This window comes from Podarcis melisellensis (assembly GCF_964234715.1).
Source record: "Podarcis melisellensis genome assembly, chromosome: 13".
Lineage (NCBI taxonomy): Eukaryota > Metazoa > Chordata > Lepidosauria > Squamata > Lacertidae > Podarcis > Podarcis melisellensis.
In genome coordinates this window covers 27,433,589-27,452,562 of record NC_138545.1, presented here as the reverse complement: position 1 = coordinate 27,452,562, position 18,974 = coordinate 27,433,589, and the positions used below count along the sequence as shown (strand labels likewise).

Sequence of the window (18,974 nt, the reverse complement as noted above, 5' to 3'; positions counted from 1 at the left end):
GATACATATTTGAAGCAGATACAGCAAAGGCAGGGTCAATAACCTCCTGGGGGAGGCAAGGATTTCAAGGTGGGCCAGGAGCACCCTGATGTGGGTGGATTAAAGAGCAACGACTCGGTAACTAATGCAGGCCCAGCCTGTGTAAAATAAAAGGGCTTTATTGCACTTGGGAGCCCTTGGTCCAGCGGCTCCAGGGAGCGTCGCTTCCAGCTCTGCGCAGTCTCCGCCCTGGAACTTTGCTTCTTGAGTGCCACGGAGTTTCCGGGAGCCGGAAGACTCAGTCAAGCAGGTCCCTCAGTGACTTGGCGGCTGTAAGAATAAGGAAGGGAAACCATAGGGTGATAAAGTTGGGTGTTCCTCCCCTCGGCATTACAGTCTCCAGCTTCTCTCTCTTTCCCAGCCCTTACCTATTCTATACCTGTCACAATTTCTGTGAAGAATGGATATAGCAAGGTGGCACTGTGGTCTAAACCACTGAGCCTCTTGGGCTTGCTGATTGGAAGGTCAGCAGTTTGAATCCCCACGATGGGGTGAGCTCCCGTTTCTCTGTCCCTGCTCCTGCCAACCTAGCAGTTCGAAAGCATACTAGTGCAAGTAGATAAATGGGTACCGCTGAAGCGGGAAGGGAAATGGCATTTCTGTGCACTCTGGCTTCCATCATGATGTTCCATTCCGCCAGAAGCAGTTTAGTCCTGCTGGCCACATGACCCAGAAAGCTGCGGACAAACGCCGGCTTCCTCCGCTTGAAGTGAGATGAGCGCAGCAACCCCATAATCAAGTTTGACTAGATTTAACCATCCAGGGGTCCTGAACTTTTACCTTTACCTTTACCTTAGTATTGCTGACTGCAAGCCTCCCCCTAGTCTTAGATCTATGGCTGCTCACTCTTGTTTGGCAAGGTTCCTCTGACTAGCAGAAATCCAGCACATGGAGCTTCCTCCCATCTTGTCATCTTGGGAGGAAAAGCCGGGGCTCTTGTGTTAAATGCCCAGGCACCCTTTAGGGTGTGTGTGTCAGTACTAGTCTCCAGGGTGGGCTGATATGTTATTCTTCCCCATTCCTCATACTGCCTCTCATCTATGCTGTATTATCCCTGGTCCACAACTATATGTCCCAGAAGGGTCACTTTTGAAAAAGAGCTAGGAATGGAGAGCCTAGGTCTTGTTGCCACAGCCGCCACTACCTCAGGGACTTCCTTTGGTGGCAGGTAGTCCTGTGTCCCAGGGTGCTGCAGTTAATGCATCCCATTTACTGCTGAATCCAGAGTATTGCTATTGTCTCTATACCTTTTAAATTCAGCACCCACCCCTTCATTTCAACTGTTTGCGCTGTATAGGACAATATCTTACCAAGGGGTTGGCATCTAGATCTTGGTGGGCCATGCCCAGTGCCCGCAGACACGAGTGGTACGCCTCCAGCAGCTCCTTGCATGCCTCTCCTCCCTTTTCTTTAATGCTATAGGAGGTAAATATAAACAGTGAAGAGCCTTTACATTTCCTGCCCTGTAAATAAAGATTTTGACTTGCAAAAAACCCCAAACAAGCATGCACACTTGCAGCAGCTTGGAGTCGTTCAGTGCCTAGATGTTGTGCTTTGGCAACCCTTTTTTATTCTAGGTTTGCAGGACTACTCCATAATGTGCTTGTGAGCCTATTATCTGGATAGATCCAAGGCAGGCATTTGCACCCTCAAAAACCATAACCTGGCAGCTCATACTGGAAGCACCCACCCACCCAGTGGAACGTGATGGAAGGAATTTAGCTTAACAAAGTGCATTTAAACATGCTGGACATTTGGGTTTGTGCAATTAAAGTGGATTAAAACACTCTATTGCCCCGACCCTATTGCAACAACTCCACGTAAACAGCAGTCTTCTTGTGGTTAGGATAGTGAGGGGGAGTGCATGGCAAATGAATGGTTAACAGGAAGTAGTCTATAAACGTGCAGCAAGCACAAAAAACGGGATGGATGCCTGTCATGTAAATCTCCCTGTAACCAAATCGGAAGTATTGCCTAAGAATGACTGGGCATGTTCTAACCTGTGTGAGCTTTGTGCATGCTCAATAAGCAGGTCATCTAGAGGACACCTTCAAGGTTCTAAGGGCTAAACAATAATGTGATTTCTCCTGAAAAGCAATAAAAAAGAAACAACCATCATTTTGCCATAACAAGGTCTTGGGTGTCTGAAGAGAAAGCCAATAAACATTTCCTCATGCAATCAGCACATTGGGCTATAGATCAGGAGTGAAGATTTAAAAAATAGAGGTCACGAGGAATTCAGGACCTTGTCCTTGCTACCATTATAATCTGAGTGCTTTCAATGAGCAGCAACAGCACCTTCCCCTCACTTGTAACTTTCACCTTGCATATTTTGTGCCTTGTGTCAATTAACTTTAGATGGATTGGCCGCCAGGTGGTAGCAGAGGGCCACCCATAGCCAGGAGAGACTCGCTGCCTGCTTGATGCTTGCTGACCTTGCTAAAGGTGTCTTTGTTTCTGTTTTTCCTATTATGTGTTTTGATCAACTGGATGGCTGGCCAAAATAAGGCGGCTGAACTCTTTTCTAACTGCAATGCTGGGCAAAGTGTCACCTATTTTCTCCTTCCTTTAAAAACAACAACAACAACAAAAAGACACATACTATGCAGTTGTTAATGGAAGCACAATAAAACCTCCCAGATAGGTGGTAGCCTGGGACAGGCTCATTCTCAAAAGGCTGCAAACTGCTTGCAGATACTACCTACCACCCTCCAACCAAGAGACCCAAGTGCTGGTGGTTAGGCCTGCGGGCCAGAGATAGCAGCAGCAAAGCTGGCAGAGGGAGGGTCGCTTCTGAGATAAGCATAGAGAAAGGTCCTGCTGGAGCCTGCAGATCTATTTGGAGCAAGCTCTCATAAAATGCCAAGAGAATTGCTGCCTGTTTGCCCTGGCCCCTGTTCTGGTACTCTCACGGAAACGTAGCATATGAAGCCTTTGATGGCAGGGAGAAGAATTGCAAGTTTGGTGGAGATCTCCGTGGCACCAATTGGGAATTTTAGAGACCTAGGTCAGTTCAGTACCTTTTGGAGCTAAAGCGATTAGCAAAGGCTAGTTTCCCTTTCGTCGACTCGTCTACGCCTTAGGTGTTGTAGTATTTCAGTTGTAGTAGCTTGAGGTCACACACACTGTCTCGTAAGTACATAAGTACATCAAGCTTACATCTCCTTTAGCTCACGTAGTCTCTGTTTTTGAGGGTGGCCCCATGCACAGGTTGGTTGTTCTTGATGCCTCTGAACTAGTGACCCTAAGGTAGCAGCATGCAAGGTAAGCCGCTTGCGAGAAAGAGTCTGGGTGTTACTAGACAATGCAAGATATCTCATGGAGGAAGTAGACCAGCCTGAGCTTCACTGGGTTCTGGCAGAAGTGACACTGAATAGAATATTTTTGAATCAAAAAGACTAGAGGGAAGGTCTTTATAAGAACACTTGCTTCAAATTATCAAATAATATTTCCATAATGGCAAGAGACGGGAGTGTATAGCACAGATAAAAACACAATGCAGTTGCACAGTGATAAAAAACATGTTTCAAAAGCCTTTTTAGAAGATTATTAAAATAGTTGTGCCTCTCCATAAAGAATCTTAACCGAAGTTATATTTATGAGTTTTTTTCCTCCAATGGAAAAAGCTCTGCTGAAATGTTAAGGATTATTCCTGCCCTCAAAGCCAGGGAGGTTCTCTTGGAAAGAACCTAATTTACAACATGAATGTATATTTATAGTGGTTTCCGATTGGCTTATGTACAACCAATTTATGTGCGTCCAACTGATTGCGCACGTGTGCATCACAGCAACCCAGAAGTGGCTGGAGAAGGGGTCAGAACAGGGGCATAATGGGCTTATGCACACTCAGCCATCATGTGTGATAACTCAAAATGCAATGCCTGCGTAAATGGGAAGGGGGGGGGCTGTATTGCAGTTAACAAAGAAAGGGACTAAGTTTAGCGTACTTAATTAACAATGAACTATTAATTTTATTATAAGTTTCAGACCTTATCCAGGAATATTTTCCCCAGCATCTTCGAAACGACAGATTTCCTTTAAGTTCCAAAATAAGATACTGTACTTGAATTTCTGGTTATTACTGAGTTCCCTTCCTTTGACTCCTGTGGCATTTCAGCAAGCCTAACTGGTTTCAAGTCCATTCATTCAATAAACCATTCCATATACAACCATTTACATCACATGAGAAGTATCAACAACGCTAACTTTACTAATTATCTGAGTTTCCTCTGAATTCCTGAACTGTACCACTTTTCTAGAGTTTTTGTCCTTCGTGCTTCCCCCACCTCTAAGGATTGTTGGACTTCTGCAGATTTTGAAGTCTGCCTTCCCTGCACAGCTGAATCAACTGAGTCTCCACAGAAGAGAGAGGTCATCATGCAGCAAAAAGTCAATTATGGTCAATCCTCATGTACACTTGGGTGTAAGTAAGGCCCTTTAACTTCAGTGGGGCTTCTCAGTAGTAAAATGCATACCTACCAACATTTCTCCGATGAAAATAGGGACATCCCATTCCATAATGATAAGTTTACTATTTATACTCCCCGCATCTTACTGAGTTGCCCCAGCCACTCTGGGCACCTTCCAACATATATAAAAACACAATAAAACATTAAACACTTCTCTATACAGGATTGCCTTCAGACGCCTCAGGGGTCGGATAACTCCATACCCTCCAACATTTCTCCAATGAAAATAGGGATATCCTAAGTAAAAGTGGGACATTCCGGGATCAAATCAGAAACCGGGATGGTGTTTCTAAATCCGGGACTGTCCCTGGAAAATAGGGACACTTGGAGGGCCTGAAAGTTTGACGGGTTTTCATAAAAGGTAAAGGAAGAACACCCCCACCTTATGAATTGAGAATATTAAGTGAATTATTCTGCTAACAATGAGACCATGATGGCACCTCCATGGTAACTGTCTCTCTTGGCATGGAGGGCATCCAGCCCTTTGTGACCTGATAGGAGAGGGATCCCACTGAGATCAGAATAGTCTTCACTGCTGTTTCTGCCTCTCTCTGCCTGGTTCAGTTGCTCAAATTCCTCCTCACTTGGGCCCCTTTCCTGTCTGCTACAACTGAGCACATTCCAGACAAAAAGAGCCTCAGGGCGACAGCTTTGTCCTTTTGTTGGAAGCCAGTAGGTATGGACCATTCTTGGATGTTAACTTATGGTTACCAGAATTTTTTCAATGAATCTGGGGACACTTTTTTTTTTTTTTTGAAGCTGAGGAGCAACAGGGAGTCAGCAGTGGGGATGGTGAGGCAAAAGACCCTGGGCCCAAGCACACATGCAAATTGTATAAAGGCGCAAAGCCCTTCTTTTGCACCCTGTGAAACATTTTTTTTAAAAAAAAACTGGGTAATGGCTGCCTGCCTGCGGTACCTGAGCCTCCCCCTATCTGTCCTTACAAAGGGGGAAGGGGGCTCGGGAGTCATGGGCAGGTGACGCGTCATTGCCCAGTTTTTTAAAAAACACTGCACATTTATGTTTCACAGGGTGCGAAAGAAGGGCTTTGCACTTTGCCCGGCAGAGAAACCGCGTGCCTTGCACCCCTCCTGGGCAACGGCCGCCTGCCCGCAACTCCCGAGCCTCCCCTATCAGTAAAAACAAAGGGGAAAGGGGGCAGGAGATTTGTACCACTACACGTCCCCAGTTCCCCTTTGGCAGTGGTGGCAGCAGTGAGCAGTGAACAGCTCCTGAAGCCAGCCAGAGCCAACTGCGCTACCAGGCTGGCTCCAGGCTACTGAGGCTGCCACTGCCACGTTTCCCAGGGACAGATTTGCAAATCTGGGGACATTCTGGGGACGGAATTTGTCCGGGGACAGATTTGCAAATCTAGGGACTGTCCCCAGGAACCCTATGTTAACTTCTTGGCATGTGTTTCTAAAGAAGGTGGGCTTAATCCAGCCATGCTCATCCCTGTGTAGCTCATATCAGGCGCAGACAGATGTCAGGTTTGCAGGAACTTCCAGAGTGGCTGGCGCAACCCAGCTGGATGGGTGGGGTACAAGTACTTATTATTATTACTGTGAGGTCCACCAGTCCGAGCCAGGTGCAAAATGGTGTCTTGGAGGGGCCCGAGCTGGATGCAAAATGCTGGTGTGGGTGGAGTTAATTATCTCCTGTATTCCATAAGCCATACTCTGGGGTAAGCTATTTATGCAAGTTTGTATCTTCATTGATATAGCTCAGGGATTCTAACACCTAACTGAGCACAAAGGAGATATACCATTAGATGCAGAGATACCGAAGGATCAGAAAAGGCTGTTTATGACTGCAACAACAGCTGCAAGGATGTTGGTTGTCCAGAGCTGGAAATACGACAAGGTCCCTACCAGAGTGGAATGGCAGAATGAGCTGTTGGACTATGCAGAGATGGCAAAAATGACTGGGAAAATCAGAAACCAGGAGGATCAGAACTTCAACAAAGAATCGGGGAAAATTTATATTATACTTGAGAGACCACTGTAAACACTTGAACTCTTTAGCAGGTCTTAAATAACTCTTGTAATGTTACATAGACTTTGGACACAATGGAAACCTGAAAAACTAGAGTGATTTGTAATATGCAGTTGAAAAAGTTAACTAAAGAACCAATGGAGGGGACGAGGGAAGTCTAGAGATTCGAAAGAATCTTGTGTAATTTTTACTATTTGTGATTTGGAATGTGAATAAATTTGTAAAACCAAATAAAAATTATTTAAAAAACAAAACAAAAAACAAAGGAGATATACCATTGATTCTAATAGCCCCTTGAGGACTGTTAGCCCCTTGTTAGGTCAAGGTTTGGTTTGCTATCTTCTGCCCACCTTGACTTGCATCCCAAAGACTTTCTACATCTGTTTGGTTTGATGTATTGACTGGCAGCTCCTACACAGCGGTTTTAGATAGACTGCAGGAGAATGCTTTGCAGGCCTTAACAGCACACACAAAACACTTCACGTTCTATTTATCCCATTACGTTGAGGCTAGCACAGACATGGCATAAGCTAACAAGGAATGGCCAAGTGTGTTTGTTCTCTAACCTCCCAGTTTTGTCAGACCCTCCTGGTTCAAATTGCATGGAACTAACAACAGTCAATTTTGTGTGTGTTTAATTCGGACGAAGGAGCTTTCTTCATTATTTTTAAAATGTGTGAGTGGAAGTGTGTACAGGGACACTGCGGCAAGTAAAGGGTTACTTGCGCGGGGCTAGACAAGCCACATTATTGCCGCATGGCTGTCCACTCTGTTTGGTCCTAATGAAGCCTGTGCTGAGTCAGCTTCTCTCCTGCTCCCTGCCTCTCTGGTTGCCATGCCATAACACCCTTCTCCATTTTGGACGTTCTGGAGTTAGTGTAGAAAATGGAGGTGTGTTGCCCCATAGGGTGCTATGTGCTGGTTAGACCTGCCGCCTGGCCCCCTTTGTGTTTTGGCAGGAAATGGTGGGCGAGGGAAAACTTAGAAGCTACCTTAAAGCGCTGGGCGTATTTAAGAGTGCCAAAAGATGCAGAACAACTTGTAGGATGGTTGGTGAAACATTCAGCAGAACTCTACCCCCTCCCTGCCGTCCGCCCCACACCTGGCTCTGTTCACTGAACAGCATTAGCAGGCAGCAAATCAACCGCTGACTCTTCTTCCGATAAGGAGACGGGGGAAAGCTTCCTTTGCTGAGCAGTGTGCTGGCACACGGAGTTATCACAGACCATCACACCAATCCCACAGTTCCACGCAGGGCCTGTTGCCAGGGAAACGCAGCAAGAAGAGCCCAATGTGGGTCAGGGATGTGCTGCTGGCAGTGGATTAGTTGGGATCCACGTGGTTGTGCAGGTGCCAGCCATTGGAGACGTTTGCTGCGTAGAGATAGGAGGATCTGGCTGGCTGCCTTTGCCTGTCGTCTCCCATCAGGTCCACAGATTAACAGGATTGAGCATGCAAACATACAGTGCAGAGTTCTTTCTTTCTTTCTTCCTTCCTTCCTTCCTTCCTTCCTTCCTTCCTTCCTTCCTTCCTTCCTTTCTTCCTTTCTTTCTTTTTCTTTGCAAAGTACAATTTTAAGTGTTCATAGATTTAAAAGATTCAGCACCTGCAGTTTTTAACACTGCAATCACAATATGTCAGAAGTAAGATATTTGGTATATGCTCTTTTGGTCCCTTCCAACTCTACAGTTCTATGATTCTTCATTAAAAAAACCCCAAAGTCATTCAACTTGGATTGAATTTGGCCCAAATCCTGCACAGCGATCAGAGATCTTTCCTGTCTCCCCCTCACCATAACTGATAAACTTAAACTGAAACCTACCTACAAAGAGATTTTAAGTAGTAAGATCTCAACTTAAGTTCAAATGACAAGAGATTATTTATTATTATTAAGGACTGAACTATTATCACCATCATCGTCAAAAATCCTAAAACTGAGTACTTTAAAAAAATGCATTTTAAGGTTCTCTTTTGCCTTTTAGTCAGCAAAAGCTATGCTTCAATCCATCTGTAGGATAGATCAAGTTGATAGGACTTCCCCAAGCCAATACAGTCATACCTTGGATCCCAAATGCCTTGGTACTCGGATGTTTTGGCTCCAGAACGCTGCAAACCCAGAAGTGAGTGTTCTGGTTTGCAAACGTTCTTTGGAACCCAAATGTCCGATGGGGCTTCCGTGGCTTCTGATTGGCTGCAGGAGCTTCCTGCAGCCAATTGGAAGTTGTGCTTTGGTTTCTGAATGTTTTGGAAGTCGAACGGACTTCCAGAATGGATTCTGTTCGACTTCCAAGGTACGACTGTATAGTCAAGATCCGTCAGCCTTGTCGGCACCAACATCACAATAACAAACATTGATATTTATACAGTGCTCTCTTTCTCTTGACCACAGCTGCTCTAGGCCCACAGCTTGAGACAGGTTGCTCGCTAGACCAGGCCATGTGACCTACTTTACAGAGGACAGTCCTCTATTTGAAAGGCCATCAGTCCTCTTGCCACAAACCTTTTTTTCTGCTGGAACTTGCCGAAACTCAGTTCCAGCACCTTTCAGGTGGGTGCCATTGCCATAATAAGAGAACAAGGGAGGAGGTGTTCATGGTGAGTTCCGGCACCTCTTTTTCTAGAAAAATAGCACTGGTGACATATACTGCATTTCTATTTGAATTACTATATTATTTCTAAATTTTGCACCTGTAGATATACATTGAGCTGTGCATGTGTTATGTAAACCTGTATCTTCTGTCTTGGCAATTTGTAAGCGGACACATCACTGCTCCGGCTTTCCTCGACAAGGTTCAATGACGGGGACCGCACAACTTCCCTAGGTATCTGAGCACACATTGGATGTGAGTCATGACTTGTATGTACGGAGAGCGCTGCTGGATCAGGCCCATGGCTCATCTAGACCAGCTTCCTGCTCTCCCAGTGGCCAGCCCAGATGCCTATGGGAACCTGCAATCAGGACTTGAGCTCAGCAGCCCTCTCCCCACCCGTGACCCCCAGCGACTGATATTTAGAGACATATGCTGCCATTCCTTGTCCTGCCCCGTTGCTGACCTTGGCAAGTGTGCCGTGTCTCTCTTCCCTCTTCCCTCTTCCCTCTCTTCCCTTCCGCTCCCTGAGTCCAGTTATGTAATTGATTGTCCCCTGCTGATCAAAAATCCCTGCGGCCTCATTAGTGGCAGCTATGTCCCCATCCCCAACACAGCCTGGCAGATGGCAAGTCACAGGGCGTTCTTGTCATCCTGCATTAGTACCAACAGCCAGATCAGAGCTGCTGGGGTCGATCAGAGTGTGTTGCGACATTTTTAATTCACAGATTTATTTACATGAAATGCACCCCATTTTTCCTGTCCAAACATAAACCAGTCAGAGTGACTAATCTTAAAACCACGAAAGCACACACATAAAACACACCTACGCTAGGGCGGCTATGCGTCTGGATTTTCCCCGACGTTGCCAGGATTTCAAAGGCGGAATTGACGTCCAGGGGGTCTTGCCTGAAAGGTGGTGCTTTGTCCTGGATCTTAGACAAGTCAATAAAAACCCCCTGTTTTTTTGGGAGTATTTTTGTAAAAAAAAGAAGCTCAAAAACTTTGAGGGTTTCCTAAAAAAAAAGGTCAATTTTTTTAGGGTGTCCTTGTTGAAATATGACAACCATAACCTACACTCACAAGGTACTCCGAAAAAGTATAACAAAATAGTTACACAAAGGTCTGCTTACACAAAGTCCCTATCTGCGCTATGATGTGGGGTGTGAGACACCCTGAATTCCTGGGTCCAATAAAAGCTAGAATTTAATTGAGGTTTGGAAAGTTACACTGTGCCATGCATTGAACCCTAGGTTAACAAGCGAGGCCTGCCTGGTGATAGCTAGCTGAGTGTGGGTTGCTAAGGGGACAAAGACCAGGGTCACCCATCAAGAAAGTATTTAAGAAGGCAAGGCTATACCAGATAGCTATATCCAAAAGAACTGGATATAGGAGACCACCATCTTTCTCACCAAAGAAAATTGTTCCATCAATAATGAGACATATGTGAAGCCATCTTTTATTGCTTTTGGTTTGTAAGCTGCCTTGGGCACTTTGCTTTAGAAAAGCAGTATAACGAAAAATATCTTAAAATAATAAACAATAATGGTGTATATTTGTTATATGCGTGCAGTATTGCAATACTAGCACCTTTTTTTTTTGCTTGAAGTGTGGTGGCTTTGCTCTGGAATGTATGTATGTATGTATGTATGCATGTGCAAAATGACTGCTTTTCATTAGGTGTCTGCCCTGTCTCTAGAGAGCAGCATGTACCCTGCCAGCTCATCTTTTCTAAGTCTTTTTTAGCTCAAGCCACCTGGTCATTAGCAAAAAAAGAAAAAAGAAAAAAAAAAAGGGGGGGGGACGAGCTTGGTAGTGTATTATTTCTGGTAAATCCAAACTATCATCTTCCAAAAGAAAATCCCCTCCGCAGGCATTTTAGGATTAGCCTGGCAGACGGAAACAAGTGTGTGTGTGTGTGTGTGAGCGAGTGAGCGAGAGATTATAAAATCACAGTGATGTCACAAAAGAAAAAGCAGGGGACAGTAGGGTAGTGGTGAGGGGAGAGGTGCTTAAGGAAAGGAGAGAATATCTCCAAAATTACAAAGGGATGCAGGCTTTGTATTTGAGATTTAAAGCCTAGAGATCTCTAATAGGGTTGCTGTATTTCAAAGTGAAAATCCGGATAGAAAAGGTTATTTTTGCCACCCTTCCAATGTTTTTGAGCTATTTTTAGGGAAAATAACCAAAAGCAACATTGCCAACATGGGTTGTCACATGTCCAGATTTCCCCGGACATTTGTTTTTTAATCGATTTCCGCCTGGTCACTGCTTCCAATTGCAGTATTCTGGATATACCTGGGAAACTCCGGACATATGGCAACCTTGCACTATAGCCGAATTCTCAGCATTCCTCACTGTACACAGAGCATTAGTCACAATCCATATCTATCCTATCATTTATTATGAAATGCTGCATTTATCCCAAACCAGCTTTGACCTGAATTGATAAAAAGAACAACCTAGCCATGTTCTAAGCCAACAATGTCTCTACACATCTTGATTGTGGCTGCCTTGAGAGGGCTGTCGCTCTGGAAGATGGCATCAAAATACAGAAAACAAGCAAACAAAATAATTGTCCAAGATTATTTGCTGAGCAAGAAGTAGGTCTTCTGGGTGCATTTGAAACCAGAGCTGAGAGTAAGTAAGACTATGTTGGAAGATTTCTAAACATAATCTGCTGCCTCTCCCTTCTCTATGGTTTCTAGCTGAAATATAGCCAGGGCAGAGGTGAGGAGTCCGTGTGTATACATAACCCTTTCCCCAATTATGACTCCCTCCAACTACTGTGGTGGAAAAATACAGGTAAAACTTGTGCCTTCTTATTCCTAAAACCACTGATCTAACCCAATAAATAAGGCTGCACACACAGTACACCTTTTAAAACACATTTGAAGCACATTCGTTCACTCAGATAATTCTGGGTATTGTAGTTTGTTAAGCATTGCCGGGAATTGTAATTGTGTGAGGGCTAAACTACAGTGCCCAGAATACTTTGAGGGGGGGAATGTGTTTTGAAGGGACTTTAAAGGTATACACAACTGTTTTGTGTCCTGAAGCTAGAGTGTGAACTTACAAAGGTAAATTTATTTATCCCCACCATACATTTAGAAAGCACATTGCTTTCCCCAAAGAATCCTACAGACTCTAGTTTACCCCCTCAGAGCTACAGTTTCCAGCACGTTTAATGCACAACAGTTCTAAAGATTCTTTGGGAGAACTCCCCCCGCCCCCCCAAATCTGGGATTTAACGTGCTGAAACTTCTTACCTATTAATATTAGGCAGGCACCCTCGCCATACTGTTTTAGGCACTTGCCAAAGCCTTAATTTGGTTCAGCAATCGTATCCAGACACACACTTTAGTTACACATAGTCGTTTTAAACATTTGCTGATTAAATCAGTGTTATATTGATTATTGTTTTATATTCAGTGGCACCTTGGTTTTCTGATGTCTCCATTGTTGAACATTTCACTTTTCAAACGCCGAAAACCCGGAAGTAAATGCTTCCGTTTTCGAACGTGCCTTGGAAGTTGAACAGCTTCCGCTGCGTGTATCTGTTGTTTTTCACAGTTGTCTCTATTGAATTGGCAGACTGCCTTTTGCACCTCGGTTTTCGAATGTTTCGAAAGTCAAATGGTCTTCCAGAACGGATTATGCTTGAAAACCAAGGTACCACTGTTTATTGTGCAGAGGTTTTTTTAAAATGTTTAAGTGGGTGTGTGTATGCACAAAATAAATTAAAGGATAGGCTCGGTTGGAGCCCTGTATTTTAAAAATATGATGCATTTGGCAAAATCCTGTTACCAGGAATGGGTCAGAGTGCTAGTTCCTGTGGGGAGCTTTGTGGGCCAAATGCATCCGTCACAGAATCACCCTGGCCTTTGGCCCAAGAGGAGGATTTACTCCTTACCCTCTAATCCTCCTAGTTGAGCTTTAGCTGCTTGAGTTAATTGAGGCTCAGGGTCTGAATAGTATCACTGCAAAGAGCGGCAGAAGAAATGCAGAGCTGTCATTTCCCCTCCATCAATTCTCTTCCCCCCCCCATAGCACCTTTCATGTGCAAATACAATCTTCTACCTGTCTCCTCACAACCACCCAGCATAAAGTTACTCCCATTTCACAGAGAGGCAACTGAGGCTCCAAGACTGGTCCAAGCCACTCTGGGACTTGAACCTTAGGACAAATGCTGCATGTTGGTCCTCCACCAGACCATACGCAATTGGCTGCTGCGAGACGGTCTTCTACAATTAATAGTTATAACTGGCCACAGTTATGGACAACAGAGTACACACCGGAAAGGCAGTTACAACCAGAAACCTGTTTCTCTGATACGTGTCTTTCTTTTACTCATTCATTATATTTTTAAGCATGCACTTCAAATAAAATTTTAGGTTCACATCTTTTTTCTCTCTTTTAAAGAAAGAGTAATATGTGAATTGGCCCGAGGAAACGCAGGACGGGTACTCCAGTGTCTTATTCAGCCATTATCTGTTGGTGTTTGCAAGCTTTTGGGTGTGGTGTTTTTGTGCTGATGAACTTTTTCAAACTGATAGAGAGAGACCTGTGTAACTTGAAAACTGACATCACTGACGTCGGCCTAGTAAAAGACATTGCCTTATTAGTCTGTATGATTATGATGATGTGTTGTGCTATTTCTTCACAGCTGTGCTAAATAGTGCACACAATGTAAGTGTGAAATGACCCTTACCCGAAAAGTTGGCAGTTTTATTAGAGGAGTCCAGGCCCCATTTGTTTGTTTATATATTTATAATTTACACTTTCATAAAAAAATAATAATCAAGGCGGTATACAACATATAAGAATAAAATCAATAAAAGGCGCCTACAAAAACACCATTAAAAATCAGTAAATGCTGATCCGTTAAAAAGAGAAGAGGCAAACCGGCTGGACTTGGTAAGACGCACTCCTTGCCACAGACTTGGACCTCTGGTGACAGAGAGAGATCAAGGAGTCTGCCTAAAATGTGTCCCTGCTCCTTTTAGAAGGAGTGCAACCCCCTTCCAAACAGGCACTGGGCTTATCTCCGATTTAAATCAAATGTAGGTGCAGAGGTGACAGTCTGGAAAAAAACTGGAAGGAAAACCCAGAAGAAGGTGGGGAAATGGAAAAAAACGCCACAGGAAAAGTAAAAACCACATTTTCCCCCTGGGCTTTCACAACTGCTTCACATGACCAGTATAATGTTTCAAAACTGCTTTGTGTACCCCTGCCTCCATTTCCCTCCCTCCTTGCTCTGTTTTCCCCCTCTTGTGCTAAATTTGAGATGGTAAGCAGGGACACATCCTCCTAGCACTAGAAGCGTACATGACACCTTACTGTCTCCAAATGTTGGCTGCTGACCAGTGACCCCTGGACTGGTTATAAGTAAAAAGGCAGGCAAGTTGGGTGTGGCTGAGGTTCGTTGGGCAATGCCCCACTTGCTTTAATGGGCAACCTCTACTGAATCTCAAGCTTTCTCTCTAGATAGATATACAGTGGTACCTTGGTTCCCGAACGGCTTAGTTGTTGAACAAATCGGCTCCCGAACGCTGCAAACCCGGAAATGTTCTGGTTTGCGAATGTTTTTTGGAAGCCGAATGTCCGAAGTGGCTTCTGTGGTTTCCGATTGAGTACAGGAAGCTCCTGCAGTCAATCGGAAGCCACGCCTTGGTTTTCGAACAGTTTCAGGAGTCAAACGGACTTCTGGAACGGATTAAGTTCAAGAACCAAAGTACTGCTGTAGATAAAAATAAACAAAAGGATGCTCCACATATATATAGTGTGAATACAGCCAGTGAGAAAAACAGACACCACCAGTAACATATATTCAAGGCCAGTCTGCTGCTCTGGAAGTTGCCACTTCTTATCCCTACTACTTCATTTAAATCAGGGAAACTAATAACTATTAACACGTGCTCTTTCAATGTATGCTGGAAGTAAAACATATCCTGTTACTTTTGCAGTTCCTCCTCTCCTCACCTTTTTATCCCAAGTTCTCGTTGAAAGCCGGGACTAAGCCATGGCCTATTTATTATAAATATATACACAGGTTTCTGATCCAGAATACTGACATCTGTGTGGCCTCACAACTGGTAATCCCCAAGCAGTCACTTCCATTCCCTGCAGCCGTTCTTCCCCTACTCTGCTCCATATATACTGTATTTGAATGTGGTTATAGCTGGCTGGCAGCAGAAAGCCTAAGGTATTGCATTCTCGGTTTTTTCCAGGAGCTCCGAGCTAGCTTAACCAGCAGCTCAGGTCTTGCAAAAGTTTTATGTGAGTGATTTAGTCGAGGAGGCAAGGTTTTGCAGAGCGCTCAGCTTTGAGCTAACAAATGAAGCTCTCAAAAAAACGCACCTGCCTGTTAGCTATGCTACACTTGATCTTAGCCAAAAGCCCAAGAAGCAATTTACGTGGTTTAGGAAATCCCATTGAAGCGGAAGCTGATCAGAACCAGAGGTGAAGCCAGGCGATTAGATGTCGAACCAGGTGGGTGGAGGAGGAATCTGTGCTAAAACTGTCCTAAGAGCTGGCAGACCTTTATACACAGCTCTGTGGTTTCAGCCACAAACTATGCCACGACCAGACATAAGCCTGGCCTGCTTAGGGCTGGCCTTTCTTTGAAGCTGAGTGACACAGCTGCCTCTGGTGGCAGATTTTGGCTATCTTGATGGAATGGTGGCACGCTGGCAGTCATCCTTTTAAAAAACGAACCTTGCTTGATCATTTGCAGCCAATGAGGCAAGGACGCCATTTGCATTTTCCACATCAGGTGCCAAAATATGGGTAGCTGCCTCCCTCTAGGCATGTGTGTGAACAGTGGGGCCCTCTAACAGTTTTCTGCTAGGTCAGTTTCCCAACACACATGTCTTTGGACTCTAAGCGTGCTCCTTTCCTTGATTCAGCAGAGGTCGCTTGTATCCCTTCGTTACTCTTCCCAAGCTTTTGCCTCTGGGCATCCAACCCACCCTGTGACTCATCTGACCTAGAATCACCCTAGTGCAGCTTCCCTTGGAAAGACAGATGGGAGTCAGGTTGGGGGGTGGGGGTCTTCCCACTCTTGCCTTCAGCGACCCACCAACCACATCCATTCAGTGCATGAGTGCGCCACACTCCACAGCATCCTTCCTCAACTTCCCGGCGGGCTTTTGAAGCTGACATGTACCTGCCCTCGGGGGCTCTTCACTGCCCACTTCGCCCCTCAGTCCCCTTACCATTTCTCAGAAGCGGCTTTCAGCTCGGCGCAGGGTGGCTCTTCCGTGGTGGGGTCAGGGGCGCCCTGTCCCTCTGCAGTGGCATCGCTGTGGCTCTCTGACATGCTGGGTCTGCTGGTTGTGCGTGCCTGTGTCTTCTGCACTGATCGAGGAGAGCGGTGCTGACAATTCCTCTGGCTAGAGGCAGACGGAGCCCTGCCCAGTCATGCGGGATAGACAGATAGCTGGGCGTGTATTTGTGTGTGTGTGTGTGTGTGTGTGTGTATCTTCTTGGGTATTTGAGATAGGCTGCAGCCGCTGAGGTTTTTTAATTCGCAGAGAGGCTTAGCTGGGACAGAGCACCCTCCCTTCCCCTTCCTGCAACAGGGCTGGGGGCAAGCGAGGAACAGGAATCAAATCGCCTCTCTCGGTGAGATGGTGGACTCTGACCTGGAAGGTGGCCACATAGTCAGGGCCAAGGAGATCAGCCGCAGCAGGGAGTGACAACTGATGGGCACCGTTCTTGCTGCCCACGCAACTTAAGGATAATTGGCTACAGAAGGTGTGAAGCTTGATGAGATCTGTGGCCAGCCAAACCAGCTGAGGGGCTTGGAATCTATTCAGTGGGCCGGGATCAATAGGTCCATCTCTGAGGAAGGAGATGGTTTGGTTTTGTGGAGCTTGTCTCAGGGAGTATGTGTGTGGCAGTAATGCAGTTATGTACACCTGAGTGGCACATGTGAGTGGATTTGGTACAAGTCCCTCTTTGGAGGCTGGAGTGGATTTAGTGTGGCGGAGAGGTGTTGGGGTTCAATCAAGCCCTGCTTCCAGATGTGTGGACACTGGCTGGGACTGCTCAGTGGTCCACTCTGCATGTGCTCAGACGAACTGAAAGTTTGCAACCTAGCACTGAATGCAGAGGCTTAAGCTTCAGAGCAGGTTACGCTCTGGCACCATGGTTGATACGCCTTGATGACAGATGTGGAGCGTTTTCCTGCATGCATAGCACAGCTGGAACTGTTTTGGGGAACTGGGGTGGCTTAAGGGCATGGTGGGATGTGCACCAGGGTTTGGGGTATTTCTGTGCAGCTGTGAGGGGGGGGGGTGAGTCAGAGGCTTTTGACACTAATTGTGTTGTTGCATGAATCCTGACTGTCGAATTGCTTGTGTGGAAGGGAGAGAGGTGAATGTGGAAGTTTTGGGTGTAAATGTCGGTGAGCTGTTGCATTGCACATTCGACTCTGGCAACAGAGAACTGCTGAGGCAGAAAGGCATGGCATATAGCTGGCGTGTGTATGGGTGAAGCAGGACTTTTGGTAGCAGGATTGGCCACATCCTGGTAGGAGAACTAGATATATATTGCAGTACAATCCAGTGCATGTTGATTCAAAAGGAAGTCCTATTGGGTTCACTGGGGCTTACTCCTGGGAAAACACATGATTTCAGTCGGACCTGTTTGCAATATAGAATGTGGCCAGGGGGTGTATTTGTGTGTGTATGTGGGGAGTGCAGGATATATGCCTATCTGGATACGCAAAATGTTTGTATGTGTTCAGCAGGGCCAGCCCTACCCTTAGGCACTTTGAAGCAGCCACCTCAATCCACTGACTCTGGAGGTCATGAAAGAACAGCAAATGGTTATTTCATTTATTATCCTTGTGTTTTTATTGTTGGGTGTGGACGTAGGTTTTTTTTTTGTTTTGCCTTAGGCGGTAAAGCAGATTGGCCGGCTCGAGAGTGTTGTGAAATGTCTTGAGCCGGCACTGATGTTTGATGTAGATATTTGGGGTTGTTTCTTTGTGTACATAATGGTGGGTTTTTTTTGGTTAGTACAAGAAGAGGGTTTGCTGTGTAAACTGTGTGTGGAGTGTGTCAAGTGTCTGACAGCGCCACTCCTATTCATGTCTTCTCAATATGTAAGCCCCATGGAATTCAATGGAACTTACTCCTGGGTAAACGCAAAAAGATTTGCATCCTTGGTGAGTCATTTGAAGAAAGCAGGACATTGTCATGCCCTGTGTGTGTGTGTGACAGAGAGAGAGACTGGGGGGGGGGGGGGACACAAGAGCAAGCAAGAACAAGGTCACCCCCAGACAGTATTTTGCGGGAGGAATACAAGTATATACCCTACACTGGGCTTTGAGCAATTAAAGTGGACCAAAGCGTTCTGTAAAACACACACACACTAATATAAATAGCTGCCAGAATTTTAGCAGTTAAGAAAGTGATAGGGAAATGAAGTAAAAGTCTGGGGCTGTGGTATTAAGACTGAACAAATGCTTAATGGGAAGATGTATAAACACCCGTCATGCAAATCAGAATGAATGCTCAATAAAGACCAGACTATGGCTGTGTACATGCTATACCTTTAAAACACATTCAAAGCACATTTTCCCCTCAAAGAATCCTGGGTAGTGTAGTTTACCTCTCACAGAGCTGCAATTCACAGCAACCCTTAACAAACTGCAGTGCCCAGAATTCTTTGAGGGGGGAAATTGTCCTTGGAGTGTGTCTTAAAAGTATAGTGTGCCTTCCATGTTATCATTGTGCAAGCGAATCAGGATGAACCCTGAGTGAAGAGGTCATGCGGTCAAATTGTGAAACGGAGCACAGATTGGTTATTTGACTATACCTATTAATTCAAACATCTGTAAATCTGAATAACAAAATCTTAGAATTGTAGGGTT

At 45.3% G+C, this 18,974-nt stretch overlaps 1 protein-coding gene across 1 annotated transcript; it reads right to left on the bottom strand.

Moving 5' to 3' along the window:
* Positions 1–138: 138 nt before the first annotated feature.
* Positions 139–16,552, bottom strand: LOC309355595 (uncharacterized protein). The gene is made up of 3 exons (XM_081886564.1): positions 16,309–16,552; positions 1,350–1,455; positions 139–309 (listed from the first exon to the last, which is right to left on the bottom strand). Exons 1-3 carry the CDS (start codon positions 16,410–16,412, stop codon positions 295–297), a joined length of 225 nt encoding a protein of 74 aa, XP_081742690.1. The 5' UTR covers positions 16,413–16,552; the 3' UTR covers positions 139–294.
* Between the last annotated feature and the right edge of the window lie 2,422 nt (positions 16,553–18,974).